Source organism: Pituophis catenifer, unplaced genomic scaffold (assembly GCF_029215685.1).
Source record: "Pituophis catenifer annectens isolate HBS135680 unplaced genomic scaffold, rPitCat1.0.hap2 SCAF_1, whole genome shotgun sequence".
NCBI classification, from domain to species: domain Eukaryota; kingdom Metazoa; phylum Chordata; class Lepidosauria; order Squamata; family Colubridae; genus Pituophis; species Pituophis catenifer.
Window position 1 is genome coordinate 234,895,583 of NW_027256881.1, and position 16,679 is coordinate 234,912,261.

Below are 16,679 nucleotides of genomic sequence, written 5' to 3' on the forward strand. Positions count from 1 at the left end.
TAATGAATTTTGCATATTCCTATCTTCCAAGAAAATGTTGGACAATGGAATGTTATATTTTCACTAAATCTCTAAACCAATGGCTGTCTTTTTAAAATCAGTTTTCATTTATTTTAGACCTGCCGTGATCATCACTTTGAGGTGGTGGTAGATGTCCTAATGCCTATAAGCACCACATTGCCAATCCCTGCCCCATGCAATTATGAAATATAGAGAGGGTCCATTTATTGTTCACAGTTTTCACTCTTTATCAGTATCAGAATGTTTGCTTAAAGGCAAGAACAATTATAAGGACATAAGACTAATGTTCATGCTATCAGATAGAATAGATTAAATGCCAACAGAATCTGAATACTTTGCTATGCTTGCTCTCTACAATACCTTTAGACTAAGATATAACTCCCGAGTGAGAAATACTTTAATTAAATGAGTACATTCCTTAAAGAAAATTGTCTCCCATTTGATAATTTCACATAGAGGCAGCAGTATTGTGAAAAGTTGTCCCTGGTAAAAAGTTGTCTCACTATGAATTGGATAGCCAATGTTCGAGAACATTTATTATAGAAGCATTTATAAAAAGAAGCTGTGCTACAAGACGGTATTTTAGAAAAGTTCCCTATGCTTCCAGTGCACTTGAACTGCTTTATGGAAAGCATTAGTTGTATGTAAAAATTAATTAGGCAGCACTTGTATTCTCAGAACTAAGCAAAACACTCCTTTGAACAGAGGACATAGGATTGCACTGAAAATAACTCCATCAAATCACTGCTTTATAAGAACCTGCCCATGTTCTTCAGAGTTTAGATTTTTAGTTTTTCTCTAAATATCAAGATACAATCTTTAAACATCTGTGCTGGAAACCAGGTTACACCCTCTTGTAGAAATTCAGGACATGTCCAGAAAATGGGCAGCTCTGCATAAGATCTCCAATCAGGAATGTAAGAGGGAAATAAGGCAAAAGTGTGCGTCTGTAACCATCCACATGTGAAGCCTGCAATCAGCCTGTAGGACACACAGTTTTTTAAGGCATGAGCAGACCGATATGCAGTACAGGTAATCCTCGACTTACAACCACAATTGAGTCCATTGCTAAGTGAGACAATTGTTAAGTGAGTTTTGCCCACTTTTATGGCCTTTCTTGGCACAGTTAAGTGAATCACTGCATTGTTAAATTGGCAACATGGTTATTAAGTGAAGCTGACTTCCCCATTGACTTTGCTTGTCAGTAGGTTGCAAAAGGTGATCACATGACCCTGGGACACTGCAACTGCCATAAATATGAGCCAGTTGCCAAGTGGCTGAATTTTGATCACGTGACCATGGGGATGCTGCAATGGCTGGCCATGTGAAAAATGATAATAAATTTCACTATCATTGCAACTTTGTGGGATCACTAAATGAATGGTTGTAAATCAAGGATTACGTGTAATTATGTACTCACACCAGGGACTGCTAGCCATAAGTTTTCACCTTCTGTGAGAAACTGAATCATGCTAAGTATCTTTATTGCCCTCTAGTGGGAAAACTCTGGAAATGAAGACTCATACTCTTCCCAGTTCTATAAAAATCTAAAGCATGGGTATCAAACTCGTGTCACGTTGCCGTTTCATGATGTTTTTCCCCTTTGCAGAGCTGGGCATGGCCTGCACGTGACATATCCGGCCTGCGGGCCCCCAGTTTGACACCCCTGATCTAAAGCCATGCCTGATGACTCCTTTCTACAATTTAAGAGGTACTCCAACTGCGTACCTTTTCCTGTTCCCTCTACTTTTCCACTGTTCTTCCATGATGACCAGCACCAAAGGTAGCCCCCAGATTCCCTGCTGTGGAATACCTAGCACCAATATTGTTACAATGTCCTTATTTGCATGATGAAGGGATTTCCTGAGTTAGAAGTTCTTATTATGGATTCCCAGCAATGTCTGGGGGAAGGAAGACTGATCTTCATCCTAGTTGTTGCTCTTGCACTGTGGAGAAGATACTGCCCGTAGAGCTTGGCCAGGCAGATGGCTTGGTTGAGTCAATATTGACGTGATTTTGCTCAGCTGCAGAAGAGAGCCAGAGATAGCTACAAAAAGAAAAAATAAACAAAATTCCCCATTAATAATAAATTAAGCTATATGCCTTTTCCTGATCTCTAGAAATGATTGAGTTAGAACAAAAGCCATAAGTATATACACTATATTTTCCTTGCATAGCCAATATCTTGTGATAATTCTTGCCTTTCCTCTGCTCCAAATCTAGACATGGTTGTGCAGTTTTCATTCTATTTCACACTTAAATTTTGAGTTACATATGCTAGCAAAATCACAATAGGCAAATTATAGAATTAAGATAATTCTTCCAATTCCTCCTTTCATTTTTCTCATATAGAACTTATATGGTTGCCTATCTCACACAATGACCCTAGGTGATCATAACCACCAATAAAAACAATTGGCTGAAATAAAAGCAGAACAAACTTCCCACTAGGGGCCAGAACAAGCAAATATTTGACTACCTGACTCAACTCCACCCTAGTCCAATGCTTGGGGAAAGAACCACGTCTTCATAGTCTTCTGAAGGCTAAAAGGGCAGGGGTAGTTTCCCAGCACTTAAGATGCTATGTTTATTTCATGCTCTGATAGGACCCTGGAATACTTCCAAGGTATTTGAAAAAATCTGCCTGGAAGTGTCAGATTTCTTCACAATTGTAATTTGTCCTACCAAAGTGCCAAACCATACCAGGCCGCAAGATGGGTAATGTGCAGTGCTGCTCCAACCAGTTCATCACCGATTGGCAGAAATCCTTGACGTTGCCCGTGTTCACTGTTCTGGTATAGCTCTCAAACAGTGGCTTAATTATAACACTGAACTGCAAGTTGAAAAGAGTTAAGGATTCATTACAATCAACTTTTTCCATTTAAAATTTTGCTGTGGCAATTACAATAAATCAGACTTTATGCCCCCAATTTTTATCCTCTGCAGTAACCAAATAAACCCCAGTTCCTGATGGATACAATCCAAAAACGCCAGTCCTCTAATGTGCGCTGACGTACATATTCTTCATAGAGTTCAGAAGCCTGATTTGATTGTGGAGGTAATACAGGAGCTCCATTAGGTGGAAGTTGGCGCTGGAATTTACTGCAGGAAAAAAAAAAGGTACAACTCAACCATGTAAACTTCCTTTACTCAGATCAAGTGACAGCTCAACCATTCAAACCTACTATTCAACTTACTCAATGGCAGTGCTCAACTCTTCAATTTCTCCACGCAGTCTTTCTGCCATTTCCTGATTTTGTCGGCGTTCTTGCTGAAGTCTTCCTACATATGCTACACTCTTCTGCAAGAGCAGTGCTTTGCTGAGCTGAGAGCATACAAGATGGAACAGAGGAAGGAAAGACAAACAGTTCCAAGAGGATCAGAGGAGAAATGGGAAAGACGAGATAAATACTAACCTTTCTTACAGGGAAAAGATATGTACCTTAGTGCTGGTTTGGTCAGATCCTGACAGTACTAGACTGGCAAGAGTGTTAAAGCCCGAGCTGATGATCATACGACGGGCACAGTCAGCAGAAGTAAAACTTGATCGGCAGCTTCCCTGCAAGGGACAATTGCATTCTGACAATTCTCAGCTTTGTAGTTCATTCAATTGGGCTACACAAGATAAGGCATTGTTTTTGATCTGCAGAAGACACATGGCATGAGAGGATGGGGTACATGGGTGGAGTCAGGTGAGATTAATATATTTATTTATTCAAAAAGAAGATGACTCTGAATTTAAGACAATTATCCTCAGCCCAGGTGATTATAAACATAAATAATATTGCCACCTCTACTATCGTATTCTAACTGATTCTGATACTTTTTAGATTTAAAAACAATTTAGGAGAAACATGATCTTCCTTTCAAATAGTGATCTTCTCACCTGAATAGGATTATGTTTGTATTTTTCCTGGTGACTACACAGATTCTTCTCCTTGGCTATCTTCTGAGTTGAGGAACCTGGAACAATTCCCAAAATATAGGGATAAATGGGCTTATATCCTGTTTTCACCTAAATGTGATATATAGACTAAAGTAAAGGAATAGATGAGACAGGATATGTGAAACGACTCCATGCCTAGCATGTTTACCAGTATCAAGCAAGGCAGCAGCTGAGACAGGAACTGGTGAAAGCTCCTTTGTAATGGAGACTGACCTCAGTAGGACATCAGCAGGGAACTTTGAGGTGCCACAGATCTGTGGGAGATAATAAAAAGAGTTGTCAGATAGGGATTATGAAGAATAAATTGTGCATATCAATCCAAGAAGTCATAAATAAATCTATTTATTGAAAGGCCTCCAGCACAGAAGGTGGCAAAATCAGAGCTGCTCATCTTACCCTTTTCAGAAGATGACAAAAGAGAACATCTTTACCTGTGCAGATTTTGTAGCTGGAGTGAGGGGCAGTGGGACAGGACCTAGAAATGAAAGAAAGAGGTGGGGTTTTTTTACCCATTTCTGTTTTCAGTCTCTATGAACCCCCAGTCATTAGAAATCTTGGTTGGCTAATGAGCCCTACCAGGAAAAGAACACTAAATTTGGCAATTCACCAGTAAACTACATTAGTTAGAGAGCCAGTCTTCTGAAGTGAATCTACCTTACCTTATCTAGAAACAAGCCACCAGTTGTTACTTAAAATAATGGGCATCTCACTCAGCACGGCATCTAATATCAAAAATCCAAGTAAACCTGGCCACCTCACAACCATTGTTTTCATCTAAAATTTTGGCTTGTATTACTCAGCTTGAAAACTACTCCTCAGAGTCTATTTATAGCTGTACATTTAAAGTTGCATATGCAAAGAGTAGAAAAAGGAATTCCGGAGTTAAATTTTTGCCTTTGTTATTTTTTTTGATTAGAATATGCACTCTGAATATGAGTATGAGCTTTGCATTTCAATTAGTGCCTTTCAATATTATTTCAATTTGGGAATTAAGGAAATCTTTTAATAAAGTGATTGTGTAGATTTTAAAATTTGTACATGGACTTTAAATGGTTCGTATAAAAATACATTGGAAAAATATAACCAAGAAAAGCAAGTGTTGGACAGCCTGCAGCTGTCATGCTTTTACATAAGTAACTTCTAAAACTGTAATCAAAAACAATAATCTGTTATTTCCTATATAAATGTATATGTATACTGTGTTCTTAAATTTACATTTAAACCAAAATAGAAAAATTAGTAAAGAGCTCTTAACACCCATTACTTATGCCTACAGGCTAACATCCTAAATCTACTGAAGCCACTGCCACCTGAGCTGCAGATTATTAAACAATTTTCGAGAAGTGCAAATACAAAATAACATTTATATACTTCTAAAGTTCTTGTGTCTATAACATTAACTGGATGAAATGGTGCATCATAGGGCAAAACATTTTCAACCAAGGTACCTCAAAAAAGGGCTAACATAGAATGCATTCAAAATCTGGGACCCATGACTCCTGTGAAATTGAAGTTTGGCAAATGTTATGACATAAAAATATTATAAAGTAGTTTTATGACATATTACAAAATATAATAAAATATTTCATGTGGTCAATTGCAAAGGAAATGTTTGCCGTGCTATACAGTTCAACATGGGCTACTTTTGAGGCAGATACATCTCTGAATATCTCCCTGAATTTTTAAGAACTTTTCCAGTAGATTAGAAACTCTGCCATTGTTGAAAGCATTGATGAATCTGGTAAGGAAATATTTCTGAAACAATGACCCAAAGGTCATGGATTGTCTAGAATTCTATAAATCTATGTTTCATTTTCCTTTTGTTTGAGTTACTTGACAAGAACAAAGCTAACTTCCATAGTTATGGAAATGAGGTGCCCAAAATATATAGCTAGAAAGATCTTTTAAAATGTAAACCTTTTTCAAGCTTCACCAATGTTAGCAAAGATGAAGAAGTTCAACTGATGGCAGTCTGAAAATCAAATGTCTACCCAGGGGTGTTCACATGTGTGTCAAAAAAAGGCAAGAATGGCACTTGTGTCCTTGTGATTGAAGCCCTGCTACTATTTTACATGCATTGCACTTTGATCTGTTTAAAAGGAGCTAGGGCACCAACTGAATGGTTGCGGCCACTTTTTTGTTGTTGTTGGCTGTTTCCCCCCTATACCTGGTGACGGTTGTAAAATTAACTACCGTAGGATAAGTGGACAAATCCCTAGTATTACTTAAAAACCAAAAAGCAAAAGTCGAAAGAAAGCTTAACTAGTGCTAAGCCCCATTTCTCCTCTCTATGGAGCCCTGCTTAGCAGTACGTACCAGCTGTAGGTAGTGGAGTGAAGGAGGGCTGGGGCGTTGCTGGCTGATGATGAGTAGAAGGTGCTGGAGCAATCCACTGAAGCTGCCTGACTCCCCCACCCTTGGTTGTGGAACCACAGTTTGGCATAACAAAAGATCCCCCAGGAGGGGATGGCAAGGTCTTTTCCAATCCAGTGTTAGTGACGACAGAAAAGACAAATGTGGTTTGTGGCTGAAGATGCAAGATGGGAGGGGCAGGTGGAGGGCTGATCCTTGGTGGAGAGGTAGGGAAGAATGGCAAGAAGATCTGCTGTCCAGTCAGAGGTGTAGGCAGCTCCACATCCAGAAGTGGGTCTCCCAATGGTGGGAGTTCCTTAGCATGAGGGGCAACCGGAGGCAAATCTGAGGCGTCTTGGTCTAAGGCAGTAGCATCTGGCAGAGGTGCAGGAACCTAGGGAAGGCTAAGGAAATGTCAGCTCTTATACAGATTTTTTTTTAATTCTGTCAGCACTTTCTTACTGTTGCATAAGGAAGGGTGGGAGGGAAAGACTAATTACAGATGGACCTTGCTTAATGACCATTCAAATTAACAACGGCCTTGGAAAAAGTGCTTTACAGCCTGTAAAGCACTTCTGAACTCCCCCCTCCCCATAGTCATGTGATGACATTATGGGTGCTTGGCAACTTATTCATACTTATCACTGGTTACCCAGTGTCAGCAATCAGAAAATCAATGGGAGAGCCAGCAGTGAAAGTTGCAAGCTGTTGTTGCTACCTGCTGAAAGGACTTAAGTGGAATGTTACATGATTGCTTTGCTCAATTAACATGATCCCAAAATTCCCAGTTGCAATGGTTAAGTGATCTCCTAAGGAAGAGGCAGGGAGACAAGGATTTTAGTACATAAAAGCTCCCTGCCTCCTCTCCCTTAGGAGATCATTTATGATTGTAACTGGGAGTATTGGGATCATGGCCATTGAGCAAAGTAGTCACGTGACATCTCATTTAATGATCTCTTCGCTCAATGTCTGAGTTTCCTTTCCCAATTGTCCTCATTAAGCAACCACTGCCTTTAATTTCTGATTTAAATTCATAACCAGGCACAGCACCCTTTTTGCAGTAAATGTAAACTAATAGTAAACTAATAGTAAATTATATAGTTCTTTATGTATGATTTAATTCACCTTATATAGGAATATACCAGGGAAATATAATCCAGAAAATCAAATAATGGATTGAAACAATTATCTGAGTATTGGGGTGAGCTGGGCTACACTTTTCAAACTGCAGGTTTCATTCCCTGTAACATAACTTCTAACAGAAAATAATAATCCTCACTTTATATATATGAAACTAAGTACTAGCCTTATTGTGGCTAATGTAATAAATGACTGGACATACTGCTTCTCCTTACCTGGAATATAGGCTGAGAACGACAAGAAGTAATAAATTCTGTGAAAAGAAAAAGGTAGGATAGATGACTTGGAGGAATCAATGAGTAATAAAAATGAGGATTGGCTGATAAGCTCAATCAATTAAGCAAATAACCATTAGGATTTTTCTCTGTTAGTGGCATTTAAAAAAAAACATATACAGGAAGATGGACAATATGGGACTGGAACCCGAGGAAAGAAAAAGCACCTTATAAATTTTGCCAGACTACATCATATAATAGTTGTCATGGATGGAGAGTATATTTGACAATAACCATATTAGTATTAGTTGCAATCTTTAAATTTTAATAGGAAGAATGGACCAATGTTCATAACTGAAGTTTTATATCGTAATCTGACTCTTTTCAAATCTCCATAAAATAGACAATAGTGATTTGCATTAGATTTTAAATTATTGGCAAAAGGTTCTGAATTGTAGATGGAAACAACTCTATTCAGATTTAGGTTTAGGAGATAGGTTCTCCTACTTGAGCAAGGGGCTGGACTAGAAGACCTCCAAGGTCCCTTCCAGCTCTATTCTATTCTATTCTATTCTATTCTATTCTATTCTATTCTATTCTATTCTATTCTATTCTATTCTATTCTATTCTAGTCTAGTCTAGTCTAGTCTAGTCTACTCTACTCTACTCTATTCTCTATTCTCTATTCTCTATTCTGTTCTGTTCTATTCTATTCATTTCAGTCCTCGTGTTAAATCAGAAATCAGATGATCTTTTCTGATACTGTTTGATGAAATAGATAAAAAGTAAAGTCATCCTCATGTTGAGCTTGATTCCGGATGACTACACAGACAGGTCTTTCTTGTTTATTTGGTAGCAATATGGAAATGGTTTCCAGGATGTTTTTCAACCTTCCAGTCTTCTCTACAGCTCCAATATTCCCTGGTGGTCTCCCATCCAAGTACCAATCAAAGAACCAGAACAGAAATGGAGGAAAAAGCATGACTGAATTGACTACGGATCATAAATAATGAAAGGAGATGATGGCCAGGCAGCCTTTTAAACAGTCTTGACAAAGATAAGGAAACAAATGAAAGATAAAGAAAGATGGAATGAAAGACCACTTTAGGTTCCAGGACCATTGTACTGGAATACTGTATAGCACATTCACCAGAGAAACAGTGTTGATCAATGTTAGAATAAGATGGAACATGTATATTAACTAAATCAAAAGGTATAATCCAGGGTTCAACTAATGAATATCCAGTGCCTCTTTCTTTTGTGTTTTGTTTTTTTTTTACTTTTCAGTCTGAGTTGACTGATTGAATCATTTTGGTGAATTACAGAAATTACTACTTAATTCCTCTAGTGATTTATTAAGCCTGCTATGAAATAGATGGATCAAGTGGGATTAGGTTCAAGTGCTACAATATAAAATATACTCATCTGGGATTCAAACTAGACAATGGTGCTGTTTTCTAGCACAACCCTTTCCATTTCTATTCTCCCTGCTTTCTGCCTACCCACTCAGTCAAGAAACTGATTTTCCTCCACCTTTTATTTATTCTGCAAAACAGTGTTTTGTCATGTCTGTTGATCGTTTAGCCTTGAGCATAAATGTTACATTAAAAAAGAACATTCACTGTGTGAATGAAATCACTATTATTATATAGACGCTGAAAAAAAGATTATTTTCATTTATTCACTTACAGTTACTGATTTGCACACTTGTAGACTTGTAGAATCTTAGCAGGTGAGAAGATTTTGCCAGAGCAAAACTATGCTCTTCTTTCTTGTGACGTAGGCTGTCTTGACTTAGGCTGTCTTTGTTCACTAGCTATATCTCTGAGCCAATGTAAGTAATCAAGGACTCTAATACTATTTACTGTTGAGGTCAGAAACCAACCTTTCATAATCTGGGGATTAATTTGAGGCTTTTGAAAATAAGTCAGCAATCTCATTTTCTCCCAGATACTTTGCATTTTGAGATTGTGAAAACATTTTCCCACTGAAACATACTGGTACATTAAATAATGGAAACAGATCTAAAGAATCCAGCAACACATTCCCATGCTGTACACTTTCTGTAATTTTCTGGAATATGAAATTTTTAAAAACACAGCCTTGAATTGACCCTAAGAAACTATGCAAAGCTCATTTAAAAATATAAATATTTTGTCTATGGAATGCTCCACCAGATCACATAATCCAACTTAGTTATATAAAATTGGGGAATTTTTGTTACCATGAATAGGGTCCAAAGTGTTCACAAATTCTTCTCCAAAATTGGGGTGAAGTTGGGTCAGAGTAGGCTGGATCATGTCAGCATTACCCTGGTGAGCTGAAGACATAAAATAAGGAGTGATATAATTCACTATTCATTTTATTTATTAAATTTATATCACCACCCAACTCACACCATGGTGACGCTGGGTAGCTTACAGCATTAAAAATCCACAATATAAAACTCTTAAAATGCCACCTTCTCCGCCATACCGACTACCAATGCAATTACTCTAGCCCAGTGATGGCGAACCTTTTAGACACTGAGTGCCCAAACTGTGCACACACATGCATGGACATGCACACACATATGCACAGACATGCACGCATGCTTAGCAGAGACCCAAAAACCAGCTGGCCGGCGGGAGGCAGGGCATCTCAACACCGGCAGCACGGCAAGAGGTAAGATCTTTTTCTTTTGTGAGCTTCTGTTTCGTCGTTTGCAGGGAAACAGAAGCTCACAAAAGAAACGCCACGGAGATCTGATCTGGGGCAACGGCGCACATGCCAGCAGAGAAGGCTCTGCGTGCCACCTCTGGCACGCATGCCATAAGTTCACCATCATGGCTCTAGCCGCTTGACAATAAAAAGCAAATTGGCAACCAATGCAGATCCTACAAAGGATATGATGCATGAATGACTCTAGGCTTGTGTAAAACTGTATGAGCTGCTACATTTTGAACCAATTGAAGCTTCTGGATATTTTTCAAGAGCAGCTTGAAAGTCCAAACAGGGCTTGGGTGACTCTGAGAAAGGCATGTTGGTCCCGGAATGGGTGTAACTGGTGCACAACAAGGAGCAGGCCCTCCTGGCCACGACTGCCACCTCCTCCTTAAGCAGGGGTCGTAAATCCAGGAGAACTCCAGATTATGCACCAGGTCTGTTTGGGGCAGTGCCAACTCCATCCTTGACCACAGATAATTCTCCCAAACCCAAGGAGACTCAAACCCATACCATCTTGCCAAGGTTCAATTTTGGCCTGTTGCCTCAATAGCCTCCATGGACCAGGAAAAGGCAGTTGCAGCATTGCTTACTTAACTCAACAGAGATGTATAACTGAGTATTATCATCACATTGATGATATATTTCCCCATGGTGAGGGATGGTCTTCCTCAATAGTTTCATGTAGATGTTAAACAGGAGCAGATGGACTACTCCATCTGCTCTCGCCAGATAACCGATCACATTTGTGTCCCATATCTGGGGCTGAATCTTTATTGAAGAGGTTCCAGATACTGTCTCATTCTGGATCCTCCGGAGATGCCACTTGATCACCTTCTCAACAACTTTCCCCCAAAAGGGAAAGCTGGAGATAGGACAAAAATTCGTAGCTATATTTACAGCTTTCATAGCTAAATAGCATGTGTCATACACAGTCTTTACAAGTCAGCAACTAACTCCTATATGGAAGCCCTTGGAAAGCTGTCTGCACTTGGGCATAAGGAAGAAGTTTCACTACAAAACTATTGTGTAATGGGCATAAAGTGACTTCTCACCAAGACCACGTAAATTGGGACCACCATAAGGGTTGCGGCTGGAGACCATGGTATCCAGAAGTGCATCCAGATCATGTAAGGGATCAAGCTCCATTGGACCTCCACTTGCTGTTTCAATGTTGAGTTCTACCTCTGAAATTGCATCAGACACCTCCTGCACAAAATAGGGTGGGGGGAAACCCATATGTTCCAGCAAAGGAATGGGGAAGTGAGAGCCTGGAATGCTCAATGGTTGTTATTCTAAGTATTCCAGCTTTAGAACTCTGCCACAGGGGGAAGGAAATAGGGAAAGGGAACGTTTGAATATTAAAATAGTACCTGACTAGGATCACAGATCGGTTTGTCAAACTTCTTCTGCTCCTAAAACAAAAAGACAGGTTGGTTTGAATTATAATACATTTCTGAGAGAATCATTAGCAAAGGAAATTTTAATCTATTCAATTAACAAAACCACAAAGCAGTAGAGAACCCTTATAAGCAACTGTAAATATTAATAAATGATTAGTGACAAAAAGTCAAAATTATGAATTAACTACGGGTGGAGAAAAGGTCTTTGGTCTGAGGTACCTGATAGACAAAAGGGCCCTTCTCTGAGGAAGATGGATAGCTTAGAAATATGAAATATAAATAAAAATAAAAAGGATAATCATCTAGTAAATCTAATACTAGGTCCCATGATTGGGAACCACAATAATAAAATTTCTCAGTTATAAAAGACTACAAAAATGCTAGCCAAACAGAGGTACTTTCATACAGCCCTTTTTATCTTCATCATGTTTTAAATCTTGTACATGCAGGCTGAATATGTACAGAGGATTAAATTGTTTTACAATAGAATTAGACTCTTGGCTACCATTGCAACAACACAGAGGACAACAAGATAAAGAATATCATCTGGCGATGGAAAAACGCAATATAGTGCTATATTCCAGCTATTTTATCATACTGATATCATATGTTATCCAAAAAGCTTTACTTGCTTGAGAAGAAACTTACCCGAATATGGAAGAATGTCCTCCATTTATGATATTCCCTAATAACAACCCCAACCTGGCGTTTCCAATATTTTCCTTCCATAATGACAGCCTAACAAATAAATAAAGATACAGGAGTTAAATAAAGGCAAAGAAATAGAATCTGGTATTTATGGAAGAGATGTTGGAATGTAGGATCTTTGGTGATCTCTGAGCTTGGTGGTTTTCTTGCAGATGTCTCATTACCAAACTAGGTAACATCATCATTGCACTCAGAGAGCATCACACTCTGGTAACTCTTTGTGCCACAAAATCCTTGCTCACCTCAGGCTTGCGATGCTGCTCTATGTCACTACATTCTAGGGGAGTCACAAAACTGCACACAGGATTCTGCCTCTTCTCCACATCTGCATCCAAAATGAAACAGAAACAGAACTCTAAATGCCATTGCCACTTTCAGAGACAGACAAATGTACTTTTTTACTGATTGAAAGTTCCCCCAAATTGTACATTTACAAACCAAAGAAAACAGACTATGTGATGTTCAGAAGTACATGCTATTGCTTGCAGCTCATTATAGCGCACAGAAAATAGTTCTTGGCTACAGAATTCATCAAGAACATGGACTCCTTATGGAAAGGAAGTGCCTTGGGAATAAACTTCTGAATTTACCCTGTTCCAGTACTTACACTGTAGATACCATGCCCTCCAAATAGCATTATTGAGTCGAATCTTGTCACGCTGCAGCAATTTCAGCCCCTTGAAGGTTTTCCATTTGGGAGATACAATTTTCCCACTAAAAATAAAAAAGAATCCAAAGAAACTTCTGTAATATCTGGTATATCTGGATTAAGGAATCAGTAAATCAAGCCAAAAATCATTAAGAAAGCAAAATGAATAGGAATACTACCTCAAAGACTTGACAATATAGATACAAATATTCTTACACTGTCCCAATAAAAGAAGAAAATAGGTGAATTCAAAATAGAATAATAAAATGTATGCAATTATTTATCTTTTTGAAAGACTGAGTAATGTGCAAGGTTTCTTTGAAAGTTAGTATCTCATCTCTGGTTTGCCTTCCCCATTGGATTTTATGGCAAACTGAAGGAGATGAATGAACAGGCGCACAACAGCAGATTAACTGATGCAGAAAACATCTGGAGACTATTATAAGTAATACGCTGGTCTCAAGATCAACTTTGTGACTACTGAATTAGAATGATTTGTGATGTGTCATCAGTGTTTTCAAATGAAAAAAAAAAGTATTTCCAATAGAAAAAATTCTTAAAGAATAATACGTTGAAAACTTTTCAGCAGTTGGATACTGTAGACTACATTCTGTTTAATCTAATACAATTATGCCATCCAAAAAAATTACTGTTGGAAGGTAATTACAAGTCAATTTTCCCTCAAGAACTAAAAATTTAGCCAGTGGTCTGAATACCATTGACACCACTGACGTATCACGAGCAACAAGACTTGATAGCCTATCTTTCTGAAAGTCATGGGAAGGAACATAAACAACATGGAGATTCATGTAGCCAGTGCAACATAGCCTGACCAAAACCACTTCAAGTCTGGCAACTGATTTACTGAGTAATTGTTCCAAAAGCAAAGGACAGATTGCTGTCTTGAGCATTTCCAAATTGAGTTTATGGATGGTTCTTGCCAAAGATCTTCAAAAATTGGTGATCAAAAGATATGTGATAATAACAGAAATATATTTTTGTTTTTCAACATTTTTTTGGTAACAAGTATGAAATGGCAGAGAGACAGGGGAGATTTAAAAGTGGAAGAGGTTACTGCCTCTCCTTTCCCTATAAAACATTATGAAAGGGACAAAAATGAATGCACAATAGAGGCCTTGTGCTGAAGCATTCAGAATTCCCTTTTCTCCTTTGTTCCCCAACAGCTCTTTGAACCAAGTCTACTCTAAGAATGGAGAACTCTGGTCTAAGGCTTAGCTGGCAGATTAATCATGAATAGCTTTCTAATACATAATACTCTGTTACAAAGGGCAACTATAACAGTTACAGGTAGTCTTTGACTTAACCACAGTTCATTTAGTGACATTTCAAATTACAACGGCACTGAAAACAGTGATTTATGACCATTTTTCACATTTATGACCATTGCAACATCCCCATGATCACGTGATTTACATTTGGATGTTTGACAACTGGTTCACTTTTATGACGGTTGCAGTGTCCCAGGGTCATGTGATTTACCTTTTGCAACCTTCTGACAAGCAAAATCAATGGGAAAGCAAGATTCACTTAACAACCATGTTACTAACTTAACAACTGCAGTGGTTCATTTAACAAATGTGGTAAGAAAAGGCGATCTCATGATCCTGGGAAATCGCAAAGGTCAATAAATATGAATAGAACAGAATAACTTTGTCACCTCGAATGTACACCAATCGGCATAACATTAAAAATGAAATTTTGTGGCCTACAGCTCTCAAAGTTGAACCAGTTGCCAAACATCGGAATGTTCGGCACATGACCATAGGGATGCTTGCAAAGGTTTGTAACTGTGAAAATTGCTCCCAAGTCACTTTTTTCCCCACTGCCGTTGTAACTTTGAATGGTCACTAAATGAGCTGTTGTAAATCGAGGACCACCTGTACAGCGTCAAAGGAAGACTGATTGCTGGAAGCTCTGGAGCAGGGGCAGTGGGGAAATCCAATTTTTTTTACTATCAGTTCTGTGGGCTTGCCTTGGTGGGCATGGTGTGGCTTGGTGGGCGTGGCAGGGGAAGGATACTGCAAAATCCCCATTCCCACCCCACTCCAGGGGAAGGATACTGCAAAATCCCCATTCCTTCCCTACTCCTGGGGGAAGGATATTGCAAAATCTCCATTCCCACCCCACTCTGGGGCCAGCCAGAGACGGTATTTGCCGGTTCTCCAAACTGCTCAAAATTTCCGCTACCAGTTCTCCAGAACCTGTCAGAACCTGCTGGATTTCACCCCTGTTCAAACTTGGCGGCTTTAAGACTTGTGGACTTCAACTCCCAGAATTCTCCAGCCAGCTATGCTGGCTGGAGAATTCTGGGAGTTGAAGTCCACAAGTCTTAAAGCCGCCAAGTTTGGGGACTCCTGCTCTGGAGCCATCCACATTGGTTGGCCCGGTCTTCTTGGCCCTTCTCCCTCCTGCGGGTCTTTTATGCGCCAAGAAGCACCAAGCGGGGCCCGCCTCCCTTCGTCCTTTCCTCGCCATCCCTCCTCACCTGTAGGCCAGGGTCATGCATTCGAACAGCTTCGTGAGGGAGGCGTCGATATTGAGCGCGCCGCTGCTGCGCGGCCCGTAGCGGTAGATCTGACAGGTGCCTTGGTTCACCGTGTCGAAGTCGTAAGGAGCTCCGAAACCGGGCCGGGCCGCACTTTCAGCCTTCGCAGCCGCAGCTTTCCCTAACGCTCCGGCCCCTCTGACTCGCTCGGTCACGCAGCTTTGCAGGCCTAAACGAACGGCTCGCTCGGCCGAGTTTATGGCCTCTTCGGAACCGAGATCCGGATCGGGGTCCGACTCGGCGTGGGGTTCCGAGACCATGAAGTGGCCACTGTGGATGATTTGGGAACGGGACATCGCTGCTGCTCCGGCTGTCCGTCTCCGTCTCCGTCTCCACTGAGAACATCGCTAGCAAGGCCAAAATAACGGTGCTACCGTCACCATGACAACAAAGGATCTCTCTTGCTCTCTCTCCTCTGCCCCTCCCCGAACTGGAACCTGTAACTTCGGCTGCCAGGACGCGGGGGAAGGAAAAGAGAGGGGACCCTACCGGAGGATCGCCCGAAGTCCGGCCCTACCGCAGGCTCCCATAGCAACAAGGAAAAGGCGTTCTGCGCATGTATCCCTCCTCAGTCGCAGAGCATGACGGTTGTTGTAGTTGTTTCAACTTTCCTCCAGAGGGCGTTACCTCGCGGCACGAACGCGAGGTATTCGCGAGGGGGGTCAAGCGCTAACTTTAAACTTTTAAAACCTTGATTAAACTTGTTATGCCTCGATTATCAAAATCTCTCCGCATTTGGATAATTGGATTTTAAAAAATGCATTTATGCATTTTTAAGAAGAAGTGGATTTAATGATGCAACGCTTGTACCCGAAATGAATAAAACACAGAACTCCGGCTGGATAACTTTGACCCAGTCAGTTTCAGCCCAATCCACCTCACAGGGCTTTTTTAGGGGAAATAGGTGTATTAGATATGTTAGCTGCCTAAATTCACACATAAACACACACACAATAACTGACTACTGCATCTAGGC

The 16,679-nt window shown here is 39.9% G+C and overlaps 1 protein-coding gene across 2 annotated transcripts; it reads right to left on the reverse strand.

The window, feature by feature from the left end:
* Window positions 1-530: 530 nt before the first annotated feature.
* LOC139327350 (MLX-interacting protein-like) lies at window positions 531-16,134 on the reverse strand. Of its 2 annotated transcripts, none has more exons than XM_070957169.1 (17): window positions 15,644-16,134; window positions 13,096-13,202; window positions 12,731-12,813; window positions 12,429-12,518; window positions 11,751-11,792; window positions 11,433-11,586; window positions 9,899-9,994; window positions 7,675-7,712; window positions 6,284-6,713; window positions 4,399-4,442; window positions 4,116-4,221; window positions 3,908-3,984; window positions 3,464-3,580; window positions 3,219-3,346; window positions 3,039-3,123; window positions 2,725-2,854; window positions 531-2,068 (listed from the first exon to the last, which is right to left on the reverse strand). In XM_070957169.1, the coding sequence occupies exons 1-17, from the start codon at window positions 15,997-15,999 to the stop codon at window positions 1,950-1,952; spliced, it is 2,202 nt and encodes a 733-aa protein (XP_070813270.1). In that variant the 5' UTR covers window positions 16,000-16,134; the 3' UTR covers window positions 531-1,949. The 2 variants fall into 2 exon arrangements, with proteins under 2 accessions (XP_070813270.1, XP_070813261.1); XM_070957160.1 differs by having other exon boundaries at window positions 3,000-3,123.
* Window positions 16,135-16,679: the final 545 nt, after the last annotated feature.